The sequence below is a fragment of the Dendropsophus ebraccatus genome, chromosome 3, assembly GCF_027789765.1.
Source record: "Dendropsophus ebraccatus isolate aDenEbr1 chromosome 3, aDenEbr1.pat, whole genome shotgun sequence".
NCBI lineage: Eukaryota > Metazoa > Chordata > Amphibia > Anura > Hylidae > Dendropsophus > Dendropsophus ebraccatus.
In genome coordinates this window covers 101,715,791-101,731,561 of record NC_091456.1, presented here as the reverse complement: position 1 = coordinate 101,731,561, position 15,771 = coordinate 101,715,791, and the positions used below count along the sequence as shown (strand labels likewise).

The following is a 15,771-nucleotide window of genomic DNA, read 5'->3' as shown; positions in this document are numbered from 1 at the left end:
TGTTGTCTTTCTAGTCTGAAAAGCAGGAGAGGTTTTATATGGGGTTTGTTACTGCTCTATACAGTTCCTATCACAGACAGAGGTGTCAGCATTGTGTCAGAATGGAAAGAATACTTGCTGTTAATGTGATTTGTTGAGAAGTTTGCTGAACATGGCGGACGCATATGTTTAGTTACAGTACTGTCAGTTGGCAGGAGCAAGGGATTATCCATAATCTATTGCAGCCATTCAGTTGCATGCACGGCACCCTACCACTCTAAAGGGTAAACTCTCTGGGGTAAATAAATGACTTTCAATAAAGAGATGTAACACACTTTTATTAATCTGTGTAATAAATTCATTTTCAGAGACACATTTCACACTTTTTTTTTCTTTCTTTCTCACCCCCCCCCCCCCCCCCCCCCCCCCCCCCTGTAAGACTCTTAAGGAGGCATTTATTAAGTCCGGCGTTTTTTACGCCGGACGTAAAAATGCCCCCGCAGCTCCGGCGCTACGGAGATTTATCTAGAGGCGGACTGCCTCTACATAAATCCCCTGCGCCCCGTTGCGCACCGCCGAAAACCTACACCAGCTGAGGACTGGAGTAGGTTTTCGGTGTAAATTTTGGCGGAACGGATGGTAAATCGCGCGGACTCTGAGTCCTCGCCTCCGTTCCGCCCACTTTCCGCCCCTTTTCCGCCCCCTGGCGTACTCGGCGGAAAGTGCCGATTTGCGAATATTTTATTCGCAAATCGGCCATTTGCGTATAAAAAAATACGCAAATCAGCACTTTCCGCCGAAAATCATCCGTTCGCCGGATGATACATGTGGCCCTTAGGGTCCTATTCCAAGGGCCGATGGGGGCCAGATCAATAATGTAAACGAGCGACGATCTGCTAGATCGGCGCTCGTTTATTGGGCCTATTACACGGCCTGATAATCGTTTAGCAAGGGCTGCAGGGACATGGTTACAGAATCAGCCAGTTATCACTCCGTGGAATAGAGACTGATCAGCCGATGACTGTGTCATCGGCTGACTGTTTATTTAGGTTTAAACCTCATAAACCTATTGCTCCGTGGAATAGGCCTCTTAGGCATTGAGACATAGAAGTCGGCACTACCTTGTGTGTGGCCGAGCCCACTAGTAGAGATGTGCATCAACTTATAGTGGATACAATGTCTGATACGGTGGTAGTCTCACAAGAAAAGGAACAGTCCAGGTAGTCACAATCGTAAATATAAAGGCAAACTGTGGGCACTCACCGTAAGGGTGCCTTCACACATACCGTATCACTGCATATTTATCGCACGAAACTCGCACAAAAGTAGCTGGGTTTTTTGTGGTGTTAAACTCTCCTGTGAAAATCATGTGAAAATCAAAACTCGCATGTAAAAATCGCAGCAAACACGCAGTGAGAATAAACATACATTGGCTTGAAAGCAATCAGTATCACTGCGGATTTATGTGCGAGAAACTTGCAGCGATAAATACACAGCGAGTCTGTACGTGTGAAGGTACCCTAAAGTAGACTTTCTTTATTGCTTCTTTACAACAACAGCGTGGCAGGTAAAACGAGAGATGCTAAGCAAAGGGGTTTGGCGTCTCTCGGTTTTACTTGACACGTTGTTGTAAAGAAGCAATAAAGAAAATCTACAGTCTACCACAGTCTACCTTTATATTTATGATCGATACAGGAAATAATGTGCATTCAATCCCATTTAACCCCTTAACGACACAGGGCGTATATTTACGCCCTGTGGAGGCCTCGGGGAGTTCAGAGGGGGGCCGCGAGGCGACCCTGCTCTGAACCGCCGTGGTCCCGGGTGTCGCATGTAACCTGGGACCGCGGCTATTAGCGGGCACAGTCTGATCGCCATGCCCGCTAATAAAGCAATCAGATGCAGCTGTCAAAGTTGACAGCTGCATCTGATTACTTATGCAGCCCGATCTGTGGTGGTCTAGTGGCGGCAGGGCCGTTTCTAGCGGCGGGAGGGCCGGGCGATCGCACGGGGCGCCGACAGCCAGGGGGCGCTGTTGGCACCCTCCGGACCTCACTCAACACCATGCGTGCCGCCCGCCCGCCCCATCATCTGCCCCTGCGCTCGGCCCATTACCTGCCCAGATGACCGCCCGCAGCTCCCAGGCAGATCCCCCGCAGCTCACCTCCCCTCGGACTGCGCTGGTGGCACCTCACTCAGTGGCGTGCACGCCGCCCCCCGCCCCATCACCTGCTCAGATCACCGGCCGCAGCTTCCCCCGGACCGCGCTCAGCCGCCAGGCCGCCACCCCCGCACGCATCTTCTCTGCTGGAGGATCCATCCTGTTATTACTATAAGGGGAGCACTGGGGGGATTATTACTATGGGGAGAGCACTGGGGGGATTATTACTATAAGGGTGAGCACTGGGGGGATTATTACTATAAGGGGGAGCACGGGGGGGATTATTATTATAAGGGGAGAACTGGGGGATTATTACTATAAAGGGGAGCACTGGGGGGATTATTACTATAAGGGGGAGCACTGGGGGATTATTACTATGGGGAGAGCACTGGGGGATTATTATCATAAGGGGGAGCACTAGGGGATTATTATTATAAGGGGGAGCACTGGTAGGATTATTACTATAAGGTGGAGTACTGGGGGGATTATTACTATAAGGGGAGCACTGGGGGGATTATTACTATAAAGGGGAGCATTGGGGGGATTATTACTATAAGGGGGAGCACTGGGGGATTATTACTATGGGGAGAGCACTGGGGGGATTATTGCCATAAGGGGGAGCACTGGGGGGATTATTACTATAAGGGGGAGCACTGGTGGGATTATTACTATAAGGGGGAGCACTGGGGGGATTATTACTATTAGGGGAGCACTGGGGGGATTATTACTATAAGGGGAGCACTGGTGGGATTATTACTATAAGGGGGAGCACTGGGGGGATTATTACTATAAGGGGGATCACTGGGGGATTATTACTATAAGGAGAAGCACTGGGGGATTATTACTATAAGGGGAGCACTGGTGGGATTATTACTATAAGGGGGAGCACTGGGGGGATTATTACTATAAGGGGGAGCACTGGGGGATTATTACTATAAGGGGAAGCACTGGGGGATTATTACTATAAGGGGGAGCACTGGGGGATTATTACTATGGGGGGATTATTACCATAAGGGGGAGCACTGGGGGATTATTACTATAAGGGGAGCACTGGTGGGATTATTACTATAAGAGGGAGCACTGAGGGGGATTATTACTATAAGGAGGAGCACTGGGGGGATTGTTACTATGGGGACAGCACAGGGGGGATTACTGTCTGGGTACCGTACAGTGAGCATTATTACTATATACAGGCAAAGCAGGGAGCATTATTGTTCTATGGGAGAACAGCAGGGAATCGTACATACAGGGGGCAACCCACATACCTACTGACTTTCCTGCACATGACACAAAGAAGTGGAAGTTGTTGTAAAAGTGCAGAGCCTAAAATGTTTGTCTGGCAGGTTCAGAACAGATAGATTATTGCTGCAAGAAATCATCATGGTGGTCTGGGCCAGAAGGGGAGGAAAAGTGACGCCTCAGATCAAAGAAGACGTCACTTGTAAATCACTGAATTACTTTTTTTTTGCCTCAAGTTAAAAAAAAGGTTGAACAATACGGCTCTATGCCATAATACACACACTGCTTCTTCATAGCAACAACCGCCCCCCCCCCTTGACATCACTCAAAGGGGGGGGAGGGGGGGGGTGATTTTAGCAAGATTCGCCCTGTTGTTAAAATCACCTAGAAACAGCAGTGAGTGGCGCGGATCACCCCCCAACGTCCCGGTTGTCTCGGAGGAGCAATCTCCGCTGCCAGCCGGGGTCTGTGCCGTAATGGTGCTGATCCCGGCTTGGCACTCGGTGGCTTCCGGCTACAGTAGCCGAAAGCAATCTCATTGATCTATGTTGTATACTATATACAGCATAGATCAATGAGAGATCAGAGTGCTTATACTAGGAGTCCCCCAGGGGGGCTTCTAGTATAAGGGTAAAAGAAAAAAAAAAAGGTGTTAATATTAGTAAGAAAAAAACCTCCCCTATTAAAAGTTTGAATCACTCCCCTTTTCCCATGTTATAAATAAAAATAAATAAATAAATAAACATGTTTGCTATCGCCGCGTGCGTAATCGCCCGAACTATTAATTAATCATATTCCTGATCTCGCACGGTAAATGGCGTAAGTGCACAAAAATTCCAAAGTGCAAATTTGCACATTTTTTGGTCGCATCAAATCCAGAAAAATTGTAATAAAAAGCGATCAAAAAGTTGTATATGCGCAATCAAGGTACCGATAGAAAGAACGCATCATGGCGCACACAGCCCCATAGACCAAAGGATAAAGCGTTATAAGCCTGGGAATGGAGCGATTTTAAGGAACATATATTTGTTAACAATAGTTTGAATTTTTTACAGGCCATCAGATACAATATAAGTTATACATGTTATATATCGTTGTAATCGTAACGACTTGAGGAACATATATAACAAATCAGTTTTACCCCAGGGCGAACGGCGCAAAAACACATTCCCCCCAAATAAACGAAATGCGTTTGTTTTTTATTTCACCAGACACTGAATTTTTTTTCTGGTTTCGCAGTGTACATTATGAAAAATTCAGCCTGTTATTGCAAAGTACAAAAGTGGCTCATGTGGGTCTCTAGGTGAAAAAAATGCAACTACAAGCAGTAAAAAACGGAAGTGCAAAAATGCAAGTTGGCTCTGTCCTTAAGGGGTTAAATAGGCAAATAATTCCAGTCTGACCCATTTTTTCCTTATTTAGGCTCATTGTCAGCAGGTAATGTCTGATCCATACACAGAAGCCTATAGCATGCGGACACTTGCAGCCACCCTCATGTCTAGTTTGACATTCGGTCAAATAACCTGGATATCAGTCAACAAGTTAGTGAAGTTCACAAACTACATTTCCCAGCAGCCCCTTTTCTATCGGCCACGGAGCTGGTAGTTCGCTCTCCTATCTCTCTGTACAGAGACGCAGTCTCAGAAACTCCATTTCCCATGATGCAATAGGACGCGTCCCGATGTTACAGTTCCGGGTGGTTATGGCGGCGGTGTGGAGAAGCACGGGGCACTAGAATGTCGGTAGTACGGCTCAGTTCCCTGTCCCGGCTGCTGAGGGAACAGGTGGCACCTGGGACTGGGTTGTGTCTCAATTGTCGCCGAGTCCTTGACAGAGGTGAGTGCCTGGGGGACACAGACACGTGGGCCTGTGACCTCTAACCTTACCTCTCTTGGCTCCTTTATGGGTAAAGTGTGGTGAGGAGTCTGTGCCCACTGCTGCCTCCCTGCATGACATGTGTTCACTTATACTGTTCATGCCCACTTGTCACTGACTACTTTCACTTTATTTACAATCACAATATACTTGTTAGTAACTAACCATCTGAATCACTGAGCAGTACCCCATGGCACACAGTGCCCCCTCCATAGTAGCAGTCTGCCCCTTCATGATGATGGTAGCCAGTGTGCCCACCATTCCAGTCTCTGCCCCTTCATGTCGGTGCATCATTTATGCAGCTGGTGTACTGTACCAGCATAGCCCAGTGTGAGCTGCATCCCTCATACTGGTGTCAGTACTGTATACTTTATGGAGGCCACTGTTTTCCCATAACACACTAGGAAGAGATAAAAACTGCCTAAGTTGCATATAGCAAGCAATCATAGCCTGGCCTTTGTTCCACACACTGCTCCCCATTTTACTATTTTACCATTTTACCATTATTTGGAGAAAAAATAATCATGTACATGTGTAACAATGCAATTTTAAAAAATTTCCCCCATTTGCTTGTTATTTTTCCATTTATTGATGTTAAGTACTTAAAGGAGAAGTCCATTTTTATTTTTGGGCAGCCGGCAGGGGGGAACTTACTACAGAATACTAACTTACCCCAAGTTCTGATGATGTCACGACGAGGGGGAAAATGCCTTCCCTACTGATGGATTTCTCGCTCAGCCAATCAGTGACTGCAGAGGGGTCCTGCCCCAGTCACTGATTGGCTGAGCAGGCAGTTATTCAACCTGGTCATGACGTCGGCTGAGAGAAGGTCCCGGAGCTGTGATCCGGTGCTGGAGAGGCATGGAGAGAGGTGTGTTAATATAAAAAAAAGAGAGAGAGAAATTAATTTATCAGTATTTCTAATTTGCTGTGCTATCCAGACCCCTTCTATTAGAAAATCTTTTCATGAGTCAAGCTCACTGTGCAGTAGTGGCACCAGAATGCTGCAGCTTATTTTCCAGTTCAAGTAAATAGGAGCTAAGCTGTGGTTACAGGTCCCCTCCACTACTCAATAAACAGACACATGAATATCTGATGTGAATATTTCATCAGTGTATTTTTTGCCAAAAAAACACTCTCAACTGGGCAACAGTCCAGCTTAAAGTTACTGTACCACAAGGCCCAGGCTGAAGCACTGGAGGCGGGTTGACCCACCCTTAGTGGGAGGAAACCCCCACCCCTCTATGATAGGGTTCCATTGATTCTAATGGAGTCACGTCATGTTTCTTCCCATTAAGGGTGGGTCGGCCCGCCTCCAGTGCTTCAGCCTTGGCCTGGTGGTACAGTCACTTTAAAGGGGAATTCCACTCAAACATAACTTTTCATATGGTGAGACTAACAATTCCTTCCATACTTGTTATTTTCTGTTCAGTCTCCTTCACCCAGTTCTGAGCTGCTGCTTTCTGCTGAAGACACAAAAAACTGTATGTGAGCTTGGGCAGCTAATTTGAAAAGTTATGTTTGAACAGAATAACCCTTTAATAATTGATGGAAACCGTGAAAACACCCTCTATATTATAACATAATTTTTAATTAGCCACACGAACAATACATTAATCATTTGCGTTGCCCGGCTGCGCACTTACTCATGCCTTTTGAAGGCACTGCAAATGGCACCTTATTGGGCTGTGTAAAAGGACCCTAGCTGTTTAGATGATCACAACATATAAGCATTGGTGGTGTTTTGGTCCATTCACCCCTACAATGTAATCGTCAGGTGCCAAGTGGATTTGCCCCCATTTATTTCAGTGGTTATCAGGACTCTCAGAAAAGCTTAAAACCGCTCCTTACTGTACAGGAGACAGGGTGATATGTGCCTGACAACAATAAATTTACAAGCCTGCTCTAAAAGATTCGATTAGCTGAGAACCAGGCATTTTCCCCATCCTCAGCTGAACAGTGTCATTTTTACACGAACTGCTGGAGCATTTCTAGCAATGCTCGTTGCCAATAATTGGTCCATGTAAAAGGCCCTTAAAGCGGCACTATCAGCAGATTCAGCCCAATGAATCTGCTGATATGCCCCAGAAGTGCTTTACTTTATAACTGCAGGGCTGGGAATCATTCTCCTCCGCATTCTGTAGATATTTGCTAATTGCCCCTATGCTAATCATGGGCTTAGGAGCATTTGGGGCATTACCCAGTGGCCCGGAGCACCAGCTCGGTCTGCCCAGCCTGTTCCTTCCTGTGCCGCTCACTATGCATATATGAATGTGTATAGTGGGCAGCACGGGACTGGACATGCTGGTCGGCCGAGGAAGGTTGCTCCGGTCCGCCTACTATACATATTCATATATGCATAGTTAGCAGCACGGGAGGGGGTGGGACGAGCTGGTGCTCCAGGCCATCTGGTGATGCCCCAAATGCTCCAAAGCTCCTGATTAGCATAGGGGCAATTAGCAAATACGTACAGAATGCGGAGGAGAATGATTCACAGCCCTCCAGTTATAAGGTAAAGAGCTTCTAGGGCATATCAGCAGGTTCATTGGACAGATAGTGCCGCTTTAAAGGGGAACTTCGGATAAGAAAAACTTGTTTTCTAGTAAAAGTACATTAAAAGTTATATAGATGTGTCTATACAATGTATTACTGTATCTGTACGGTTCTGCCACACTGGTAGCTGATAGAAATCCAGGAAGTGAAAAAATATGGCCTTTGTGCAAATCCACATTGTCTCCTGCTCCTTCTGCTAACACCCCTTAGGAGACAAATATTCCATGTGTCTGTCTCACATTGTGTGTGTCTGCTAGGCACAGGCTGATGATGCAGACAGGGGGCAGGGTGTGATTCACCATCTCAGACTGGCCAGAAGCAGGTGTTTCAGCTTTGCTTTGCAAAAGTCTACAGAGAAATTAGGGCTGTGTTCACACATGCTGGAGTGTCATTGCAGTACTGCAGCATCTGCACAAAAATGATGCAGTAACACAATTAGATAATGCTAAACAGCAGAGAGGATAAGAGCCAACACTGCCAATCCCACCTGCACAAAAACAAGGCATAAACAGTATATCCCATGTAAGATAATATCGGATAAAGTCCTTTTTGCGGGAATCAACTTCAAAGATAAAATATGCTTGATCATTATATGTTTGTGGAAAGGAAAGAAAGAAAAAGAAAAATTTAATTTACAAAGTTCTTTGCTTTATTCCAATATCAGCGTTACAGGTAGAGAATACAGCGCGCTGTGCGGGTGGGACCACAATGAAATTATAAAGTACTGCAAATAATTCAGTAGGGCCCCATTCACACGTCCGTGTCAGTTTTTACTGTCAGGAAATCCTGATCAGGAGGCCTCAAATGTCATCAGGAAAGTATCAGGATTTTCTGACAGTAATCCGTTTTTACCATCAGGAAACCATCAGGAAAAACCTTCAGGATTTCCTGATCAGAAGAAAAATAGGACATGATCAGAGATGTATTTCTGCAAACTGCATGGTCACAGCTTGCAGAAGTACAACTCCCATCATGCCCGGCTGACAGGTCATGATGGGAGTTGTACTTCTGCAGTCTGTGGTTACCCAGGTTGCAGGGCATGATGGGAGTTGTACTTCTGCAACCTGGATGGCCACAGGCTGCAGAAGTACAACTCCCATCATGACCTGTCCCATCATGACTTCTGCAACCTGGATGGCCACAGGCAGGAGTTGCCGTGGGGGGGGGGGTTGTTTTGGTTTTCGGGTGCCGCAAGTGGCTGTGAATTGTTGCCGCGGGGGGAGGGGGTGTAGCGTGCCGCGAGTGGCCAGGGGTTGCCGCAGGCGGGGAAGGCATTTACCGCGGGTCGTTGCTCAGGCCCGGGAAGGGGGTGGGGATGTTGGCGCTGCTGAGGTCCAGGGAGTGGAGGAGGAGGCAGCAGGAGGCTGGGACAGACCGGGAGCAGCGGCGGAAGGTGGTCCGGGTGAGTGGAACTCCGGACGCTTTCCTGATGCACATCAGGAAAGCGTCCGGGGCTCGGGTGCTTCCATAGACTTCTATGGGGGCGTCCGGGCCGGATTTCCGGACAAAAATAGGACCAATTCTTAAAAATTTGGTCATATTTTCCGAAAAATCTGGAAGGGTGTCCGCATCCAATGAAAGTCTATACGGATAGGACATCCGGGTGGTTTTTCCGGACTTGTGAACGGGGCCTAACACAATGAAACTGCAATGTGTGAACACAGCCTAGATGTTCTGCAACAGCTTTGGGCGGGAAAAAGGCAGGATGGAGGACTGTGATGGAACAGCTGAGGGAAAGCATTGCATTCTGGAACCTGTAGTACTGAGTGCATCTGCTCAACCAGGAAATACAGAAACACAAAACTGCTTCTGCAGTAGTTTCATTTTTTTTTTTTACCTCTACCCGGAGTTCCCCTTTAGGGTAAATTCACACGGACGTCTCGCATAAGAAATCCGCAGCTAATCTGCAATTCACATATTAATAATAATAAGAATAATATGTGTATTGCGGATTTCTTGTGCGAGACGCCTGTGTGAATTTACCCTTAAAGAAAGACTGAAGCATAGAGCAGTGTAATGGTGCGTTTACACAGATAGATTTCTCATACAGATCTTTGAAGCCAAATCTCTGTGTAAATGCACTATAACTCAGCTTGGACATATCCATAGTAATCCAAAGCCTCTTGTATTTGTAATGTTAGGCCACGTTCACATGCTGTAAGACAGCGGCTGTTCTGTGACACGGTGATGTGCTACGGAATAGATTTTGGAGTTGGGGATATTTTACAGACCACGTTTGACTGAAAGACCCTTTCTCACTGACAAATCAGCACAAATCAGTGTACTTGAAATCAGGAGTTGCAGATTTTGCTGAGCTTAATAGCATTATTGCAGTAATATATGCAATACTAGAAAATGTACCCGGCGCTGCCCGGGTATAAAGTGTCAGTGTGTTAATTAGATTTGTTCTAAGGTGCCCAGTAGGCCAAGCTAAAGGTATTGTTTCATCTGAGTTAATCAGTGGAATTAGTGTATACCTGTAGTGCATAGTTGGAGGGGTTCTGTATACCCACAATGTATAGTTTTTAGGGGTCACGCATATCTGTAGTGCATAGTTGGGGGGGCTGTATACCTATAGTGTATAGTTGAGGGAGGTCCTGTATACCTGCAGTGTACAGTTGGTGAAGGTCCTGTATACCTGTACTGTATAGTTTGGGGGTCCTGTATACCTGTAGTATATAGTTGGTGCTGTATACCTGTAATGTATAGCTGGTGGATGTCTTGTATACCTGTAGTTTATAGTTTGAGGGTCCTGGATACCTGTAGTGTATAATTGGTGGAGGTCTTGTATACCTGTAGTATATAGTTCGGGGGTCCTGTATACCTGTAGTAAATAGTTTGAGGGTCCTGTATAACTATAGTATAGAGTTGGTGGAGGTCCTGTATACCTGTAGTGTATAGTTTGGGGTCCTATATACCTGTAGTATATAGCTGGTGGAGTTCCTGTATACCTGTAGTATATTTGGGGTCCTGTATACTTGTAGTATAGAGTTGGTGAAGGTGCTGTATACCTGTATTATAGAGTTGGTGTAGGTCCTGTATACCTGTAGTGTATGGTTTTGAGGTCCTGTATACCTGTAGTGTATAGTTTTGGGGTCCTGTATACCTGTAGTGTATAGTTTGGGGTCCTGTATACCTGTAGTATATAGTTGGTGGAGGTCCTGTATACCTGTAATATAGTTTTGGGGTCCTGTATACCTGTAGTGTAAAGTTTGGGGTCCTGTATACCTGTAGTATATAGTTTTGTGGAGGTCCCGTGCACTTGTAGTGTATAGTTTTGGGGTCCTGTATACCTGTAGTGTCCTGTATACCTGCAGGGTTGTATTTACCCGTATGGCAGTGTTATTCAGTTACAGTGTGTCGTATTGGTCAGGTCTGGTATGGCAGTGTTATCCAGTCACAGTATGGCGGTATTGGTCAGGTCTGGTGTGGCAGTGTTATCCAGTCACAGTATGGCGGTATTGGTCAGGTCTGGTATGGGGGTGTTATCCAGTCACAGTATGGCGGTATTGGTCAGGTCTGCTGTGGCGGTGTTATCCATTCACGGTATGGTGGTATTGGTCAGGTCTGGTATAGCGGTGTTATCCAGTCACAGTATGGCGGTATTGGCCAGGTCTGGTATGACAGTGTTATCCAGCACAGTATAGCGGTATTGGTCAGGTCTGGTGTGGCGGTGTTATCTATTCACAGTATGGCGGTATTGGTCAGGTCTTATATGACAGTGTTATCCAGTCACAGTATGGCGGTATTGGTCAGGTCTGGTGTGGCAATGTTATCCAGTCACAGTATGGCGGTATTGGTCAGGTGTGGTGTGGCAGTGTTATCCAGTCACAGTATGGCGGTATTGGTCAGGTGTGGTGTGGCAGTGTTATCCAGTCACAGTATGGCGGTATTGGTCAGGTCTGGTATGGAGGTGTTATCCAGTCACAGTATGGCGGTATTGGTCAGGTCTGGTATGGAGGTGTTATCCAGCACAGTATGGCAGTATTGGTCAGGTCTGGTGTAGCAGTGTTACCCAGTCACAGTTTGGTATACCTGTAGTGCCCTGTATATACATGTACTGTATGGATGAAGTAGGGGGTCCTGTATATACATGTACTGTATAGATGGAGTAGGGGGTCCTGTGTATATATATGTACTGTATAGATGGAGTAGGGGGTCCTGTATACATGTACTGTATAGATGGAGTAGGGGGTCCTGTATATATATGTACTGTATACATGGAGTAGGGGGTCCTGTATATATATGTACTGTATACATGGAGTAGGGGGTCCTGTATACATGTACTGTATAGATGGAGTAGGGGGTCCTGTATATACATGTACTGTATAGCTTGAGTAGGGGGTCCTGTATATACATGTACTGTATAGATGGAGTAGGGGGCCCTGTATATACATGTACTGTATAGATGGAGTAGGGGGTCCTGTATATACATGTACTGTATGGATGGAGTAGGGGGTCCTGTATATACATGTACTGTATGGATGGAGTAGGGGGTCCTGTATATACATGTACTGTATGGATGGAGTAGGGGGTCCTGTATATACATGTACTGTATGGATGGAGTAGGGGGTCCTGTATATACATGTACTGTATGGATGGAGTAGGGGGTCCTGTATATACATGTACTGTATGGATGGAGTAGGGGGTCCTGTATATACATGTACTGTACAGATGGAGTAGGGGGCCCTGTATATACATGTACTGTATGGATGGAGTAGGGGGTCCTGTATATACATGTACTGTATAGATGGAGTAGGGGGCCCTGTATATACATGTACTGTATAGATGGAGTAGGGGGTCCTGTATATACATGTACTGTATAGATGGAGTAGGGGGCCCTGTATATACATGTACTGTATAGATGGAGTAGGGGGTCCTGTATATACATGTACTGTATAGTTGGAGTAGGGGGTCCTGTATATTACATGTCCTGTATAGATGGAGTAGGGGGCCCTGTATATACATGTACTGTATAGATGGAGTAGGGGGTCCTGTATATACATGTACTGTATAGATGGAGTAGGGGTCCTGTATATACATGTACTGTATAGATGGAGTAGGGGGTCCTGTATATACATGTACTGTATAGATGGAGTAGGGGGTCCTGTATATTACATGTCCTGTATAGTTGGAGTAGGGGGTCCTGTATATACATGTACTGTATAGATGGAGTAGGGGGTCCTGTATATACATGTACTGTATAGATGGAGTAGGGGGTCCTGTATATACATGTACTGTATAGATGGAGTAGGGGGTCCTGTATATACATGTACTGTATAGATGGAGTAGGGGGTCCTGTATATACATGTACTGTATAGATGGAGTAGGGGGTCCTGTATATACATGTACTGTATAGATGGAGTAGGGGGTCCTGTATATACATGTACTGTATAGATGGAGTATGGGGACCTGTATATACATGTCCTGTATAGATGGAGTAGGGGGTCCTGTATATACATGTACTGTATAGATGGAGTAGGGGGTCCTGTACACATGTACTGTATAGATGGAGTAGGGGGTCCTGTATATACATGTCCTGTATAGATGGAGTAGGGGGTCCTGTATACATGTACTGTATAGATGGAGTAGGGGGTCCTGTATATACATGTACTGTATAGATGGAGTAGGGGGTCCTGTATATACATGTACTGTATAGATGGAGTAGGGGGTCTACCAGTTATTACTGTGGATGTTGTGAGGCAGCTTCCCTAGCAACCATTGCTCCCTGTGAAAATGAAAGCAGTAATCCTATTGGTTGCTAAGGCTCCAACTGCCGTGTCTGCTGCAGCTAATTATATCACCTGTGTGTGCAGTGAGGAGATTTTCCAATTCATCTCTATGGGGTGCCTCTCTTTCCCCTCCCCCTCCCCTCCTGTACATCTGGCGGAAACGGGACCTTCGCAATAACCTTCCCGGGCACCCAATGTATCTGTGTGCCAAATTTGGGGTCAAATGGTTCAGGCGTTTGGAAGTCTATAGAGGACAGACAGACAGACAGAAGGACAGACTTTGATTTTTATGATATAGACTGTTGCAGATTGAGGTTCCCTAATAAAATCAGTGTGAAAAATCTGCCAAAACTTTGCAGCAGATCTGCATCGGAATGCTGTGAATGTTTTTGCCACTAGCCAGTTTGTTCTGAATTGTTTTTTAACATGTGGACTAAATTTCTACAAATCTTTGCTGCTACTGTACAAATCTTGCATATTTTAGCTGCATAAAATCTGCTGCATTTCTATGTACATGTTGTAGCTATATATTCGTTCATACTTTTATAATTAGAATGATGAAACCGATGTTGGGAAAGCAGTCAGACAGTGGACAGTGGTAAATGTACCATAGACATCGGCCGTTGTTTAACTGCCAAATACACTGTATGAACATGGCCCAAAAGAGGACTTTTCATGTGACATGAAATATGATTGATTTATTTTTCTTATTTATTTATTTTTACAACCAGGCTCTTTTCTGGGAAGCTCGCACACATATTCATCTTCTGCCGAGCCGAAGGATGAGATCGGTGCTGGTGAACGAAGCCGGTTGGAACTTGTTGAAGGTCTGTAACAAACTGTTGGACAATAAACACAATGTATATAACAGTACTTTTATACTTTATACTTACGTCTTGAGGGACCTCTGGGAGGATCGGTGGTGGCCTGGGGGGATCCACCCTGTTGCTAGCACAGGAGCGCTACAGATATACATGGTGTCCAAAGACTACTTCAGGAAAATGTGCACTGAAAAAGCCAAACAGCACTTTTTCTCTTCTGAGTCCTGCCTACCCTTCTGATGCAGCTATACGGAGATCCCATCCATACGATGCTGTCCTATGGAGGGTCATGTGACCATACCGTCATTCCTCCTCAGCCTCCTCCATAGGATTGCACTATGCACATAAAAGTGCAAGTGCAAATGAGGGAGCTGAGTTGCGGTTTATAGTCACATGCTTCTTTATAATAAGCCATGATATGGATGGGATCTCTGTCCAGCTGGATCAGGAGATGCGGAGCTTCGCATTATGCACAGCAAGGACTAAGTCTAACTACCATTTAAAAAAAAACTTCTCACAGTGACTAGTGACAGTGTATAGCAGTCGGAGTCTGGCTGCTGAGAACCCTGCCAGAACGCGCTCTGCCCCGTCATCTCTGCTAGAGGGAGCTGAATTCTATAGACTGCTGATACAATGCATGTTTTTCATCGCTCATACTAATTTCTTATACATGTAAATTCTCTTTGTTTAGTCCTACAGACTCGAGTACAACAACTGCAAGCAGGCGAGGGATTACCTTTGCAAGAAGCAGAAGGCAAGAAGCCACATCCACACCAAGAGTTAAGGAAGGTGGAAGAAAAAAAGAAAATAATTCATACTCCTAAACGTTGGATGGAAAAGTTAAGAAATGAGCAAATTGCAAAACATCAAAAGCAGAAATCATTGAATGGTATGGATAGCACAAAGATGACGTCAGCTAAAAGAGAGACAAACCAAGCTCTGGGGAAGCTAACAAAAAATGCAGAGAACCAAAAAAAAAATGTGGGGAAGCCAACAAAAAATGCAGAGAAGCTTCAGAAAAGCAGCGTAGAGAAGCATTCATCAACATCATATGATATACCAGATAATGAAGATATTGCGCTTGTAGACAAGGCTTTCAATCGGGGCAATGGACTTTTACTGGAGAATAGGGAAGAAAATCATTATGGAGGAGTCCAGCAAAGTATTCACTGCTACTTGGAGACCTGCATATTCTTGGGAGAATTAAACAAAGCCCAGAATTGCTTGCAGTACTATCACCAGCTTATCTCAAGGAGAGGTCTACTAAATATTTCCATGTACAACCTGCTAATGAGAGGCTGGGCCAAACAGGTGAGAGACAGAAGGTGTCATCTAGCATAGAGTTAAAGGGTGTGTGGCTATGACAAAGGAGCTGGGGTGGGGGGGGCAAAGGAGACCTGAGCTGTGGTTT

At 45.6% G+C, this 15,771-nt stretch overlaps 1 protein-coding gene across 1 annotated transcript in view; it reads left to right on the top strand.

The window, feature by feature from the left end:
• Positions 1 to 5,061: 5,061 nt before the first annotated feature.
• POLRMT (RNA polymerase mitochondrial) overlaps positions 5,062 to 15,771 on the top strand; it is a 64,225-nt gene continuing 53,515 nt past the window's right edge. Inside the window, exons 1-3 of the mRNA XM_069962378.1 lie at positions 5,062 to 5,215; positions 14,271 to 14,366; positions 15,052 to 15,671. Of these exons, the coding sequence (XP_069818479.1) occupies positions 5,116 to 5,215; positions 14,271 to 14,366; positions 15,052 to 15,671 (816 nt within the window). The 5' untranslated portion in view covers positions 5,062 to 5,115. The remainder of the gene's footprint in view (positions 5,216 to 14,270; positions 14,367 to 15,051; positions 15,672 to 15,771) is intronic.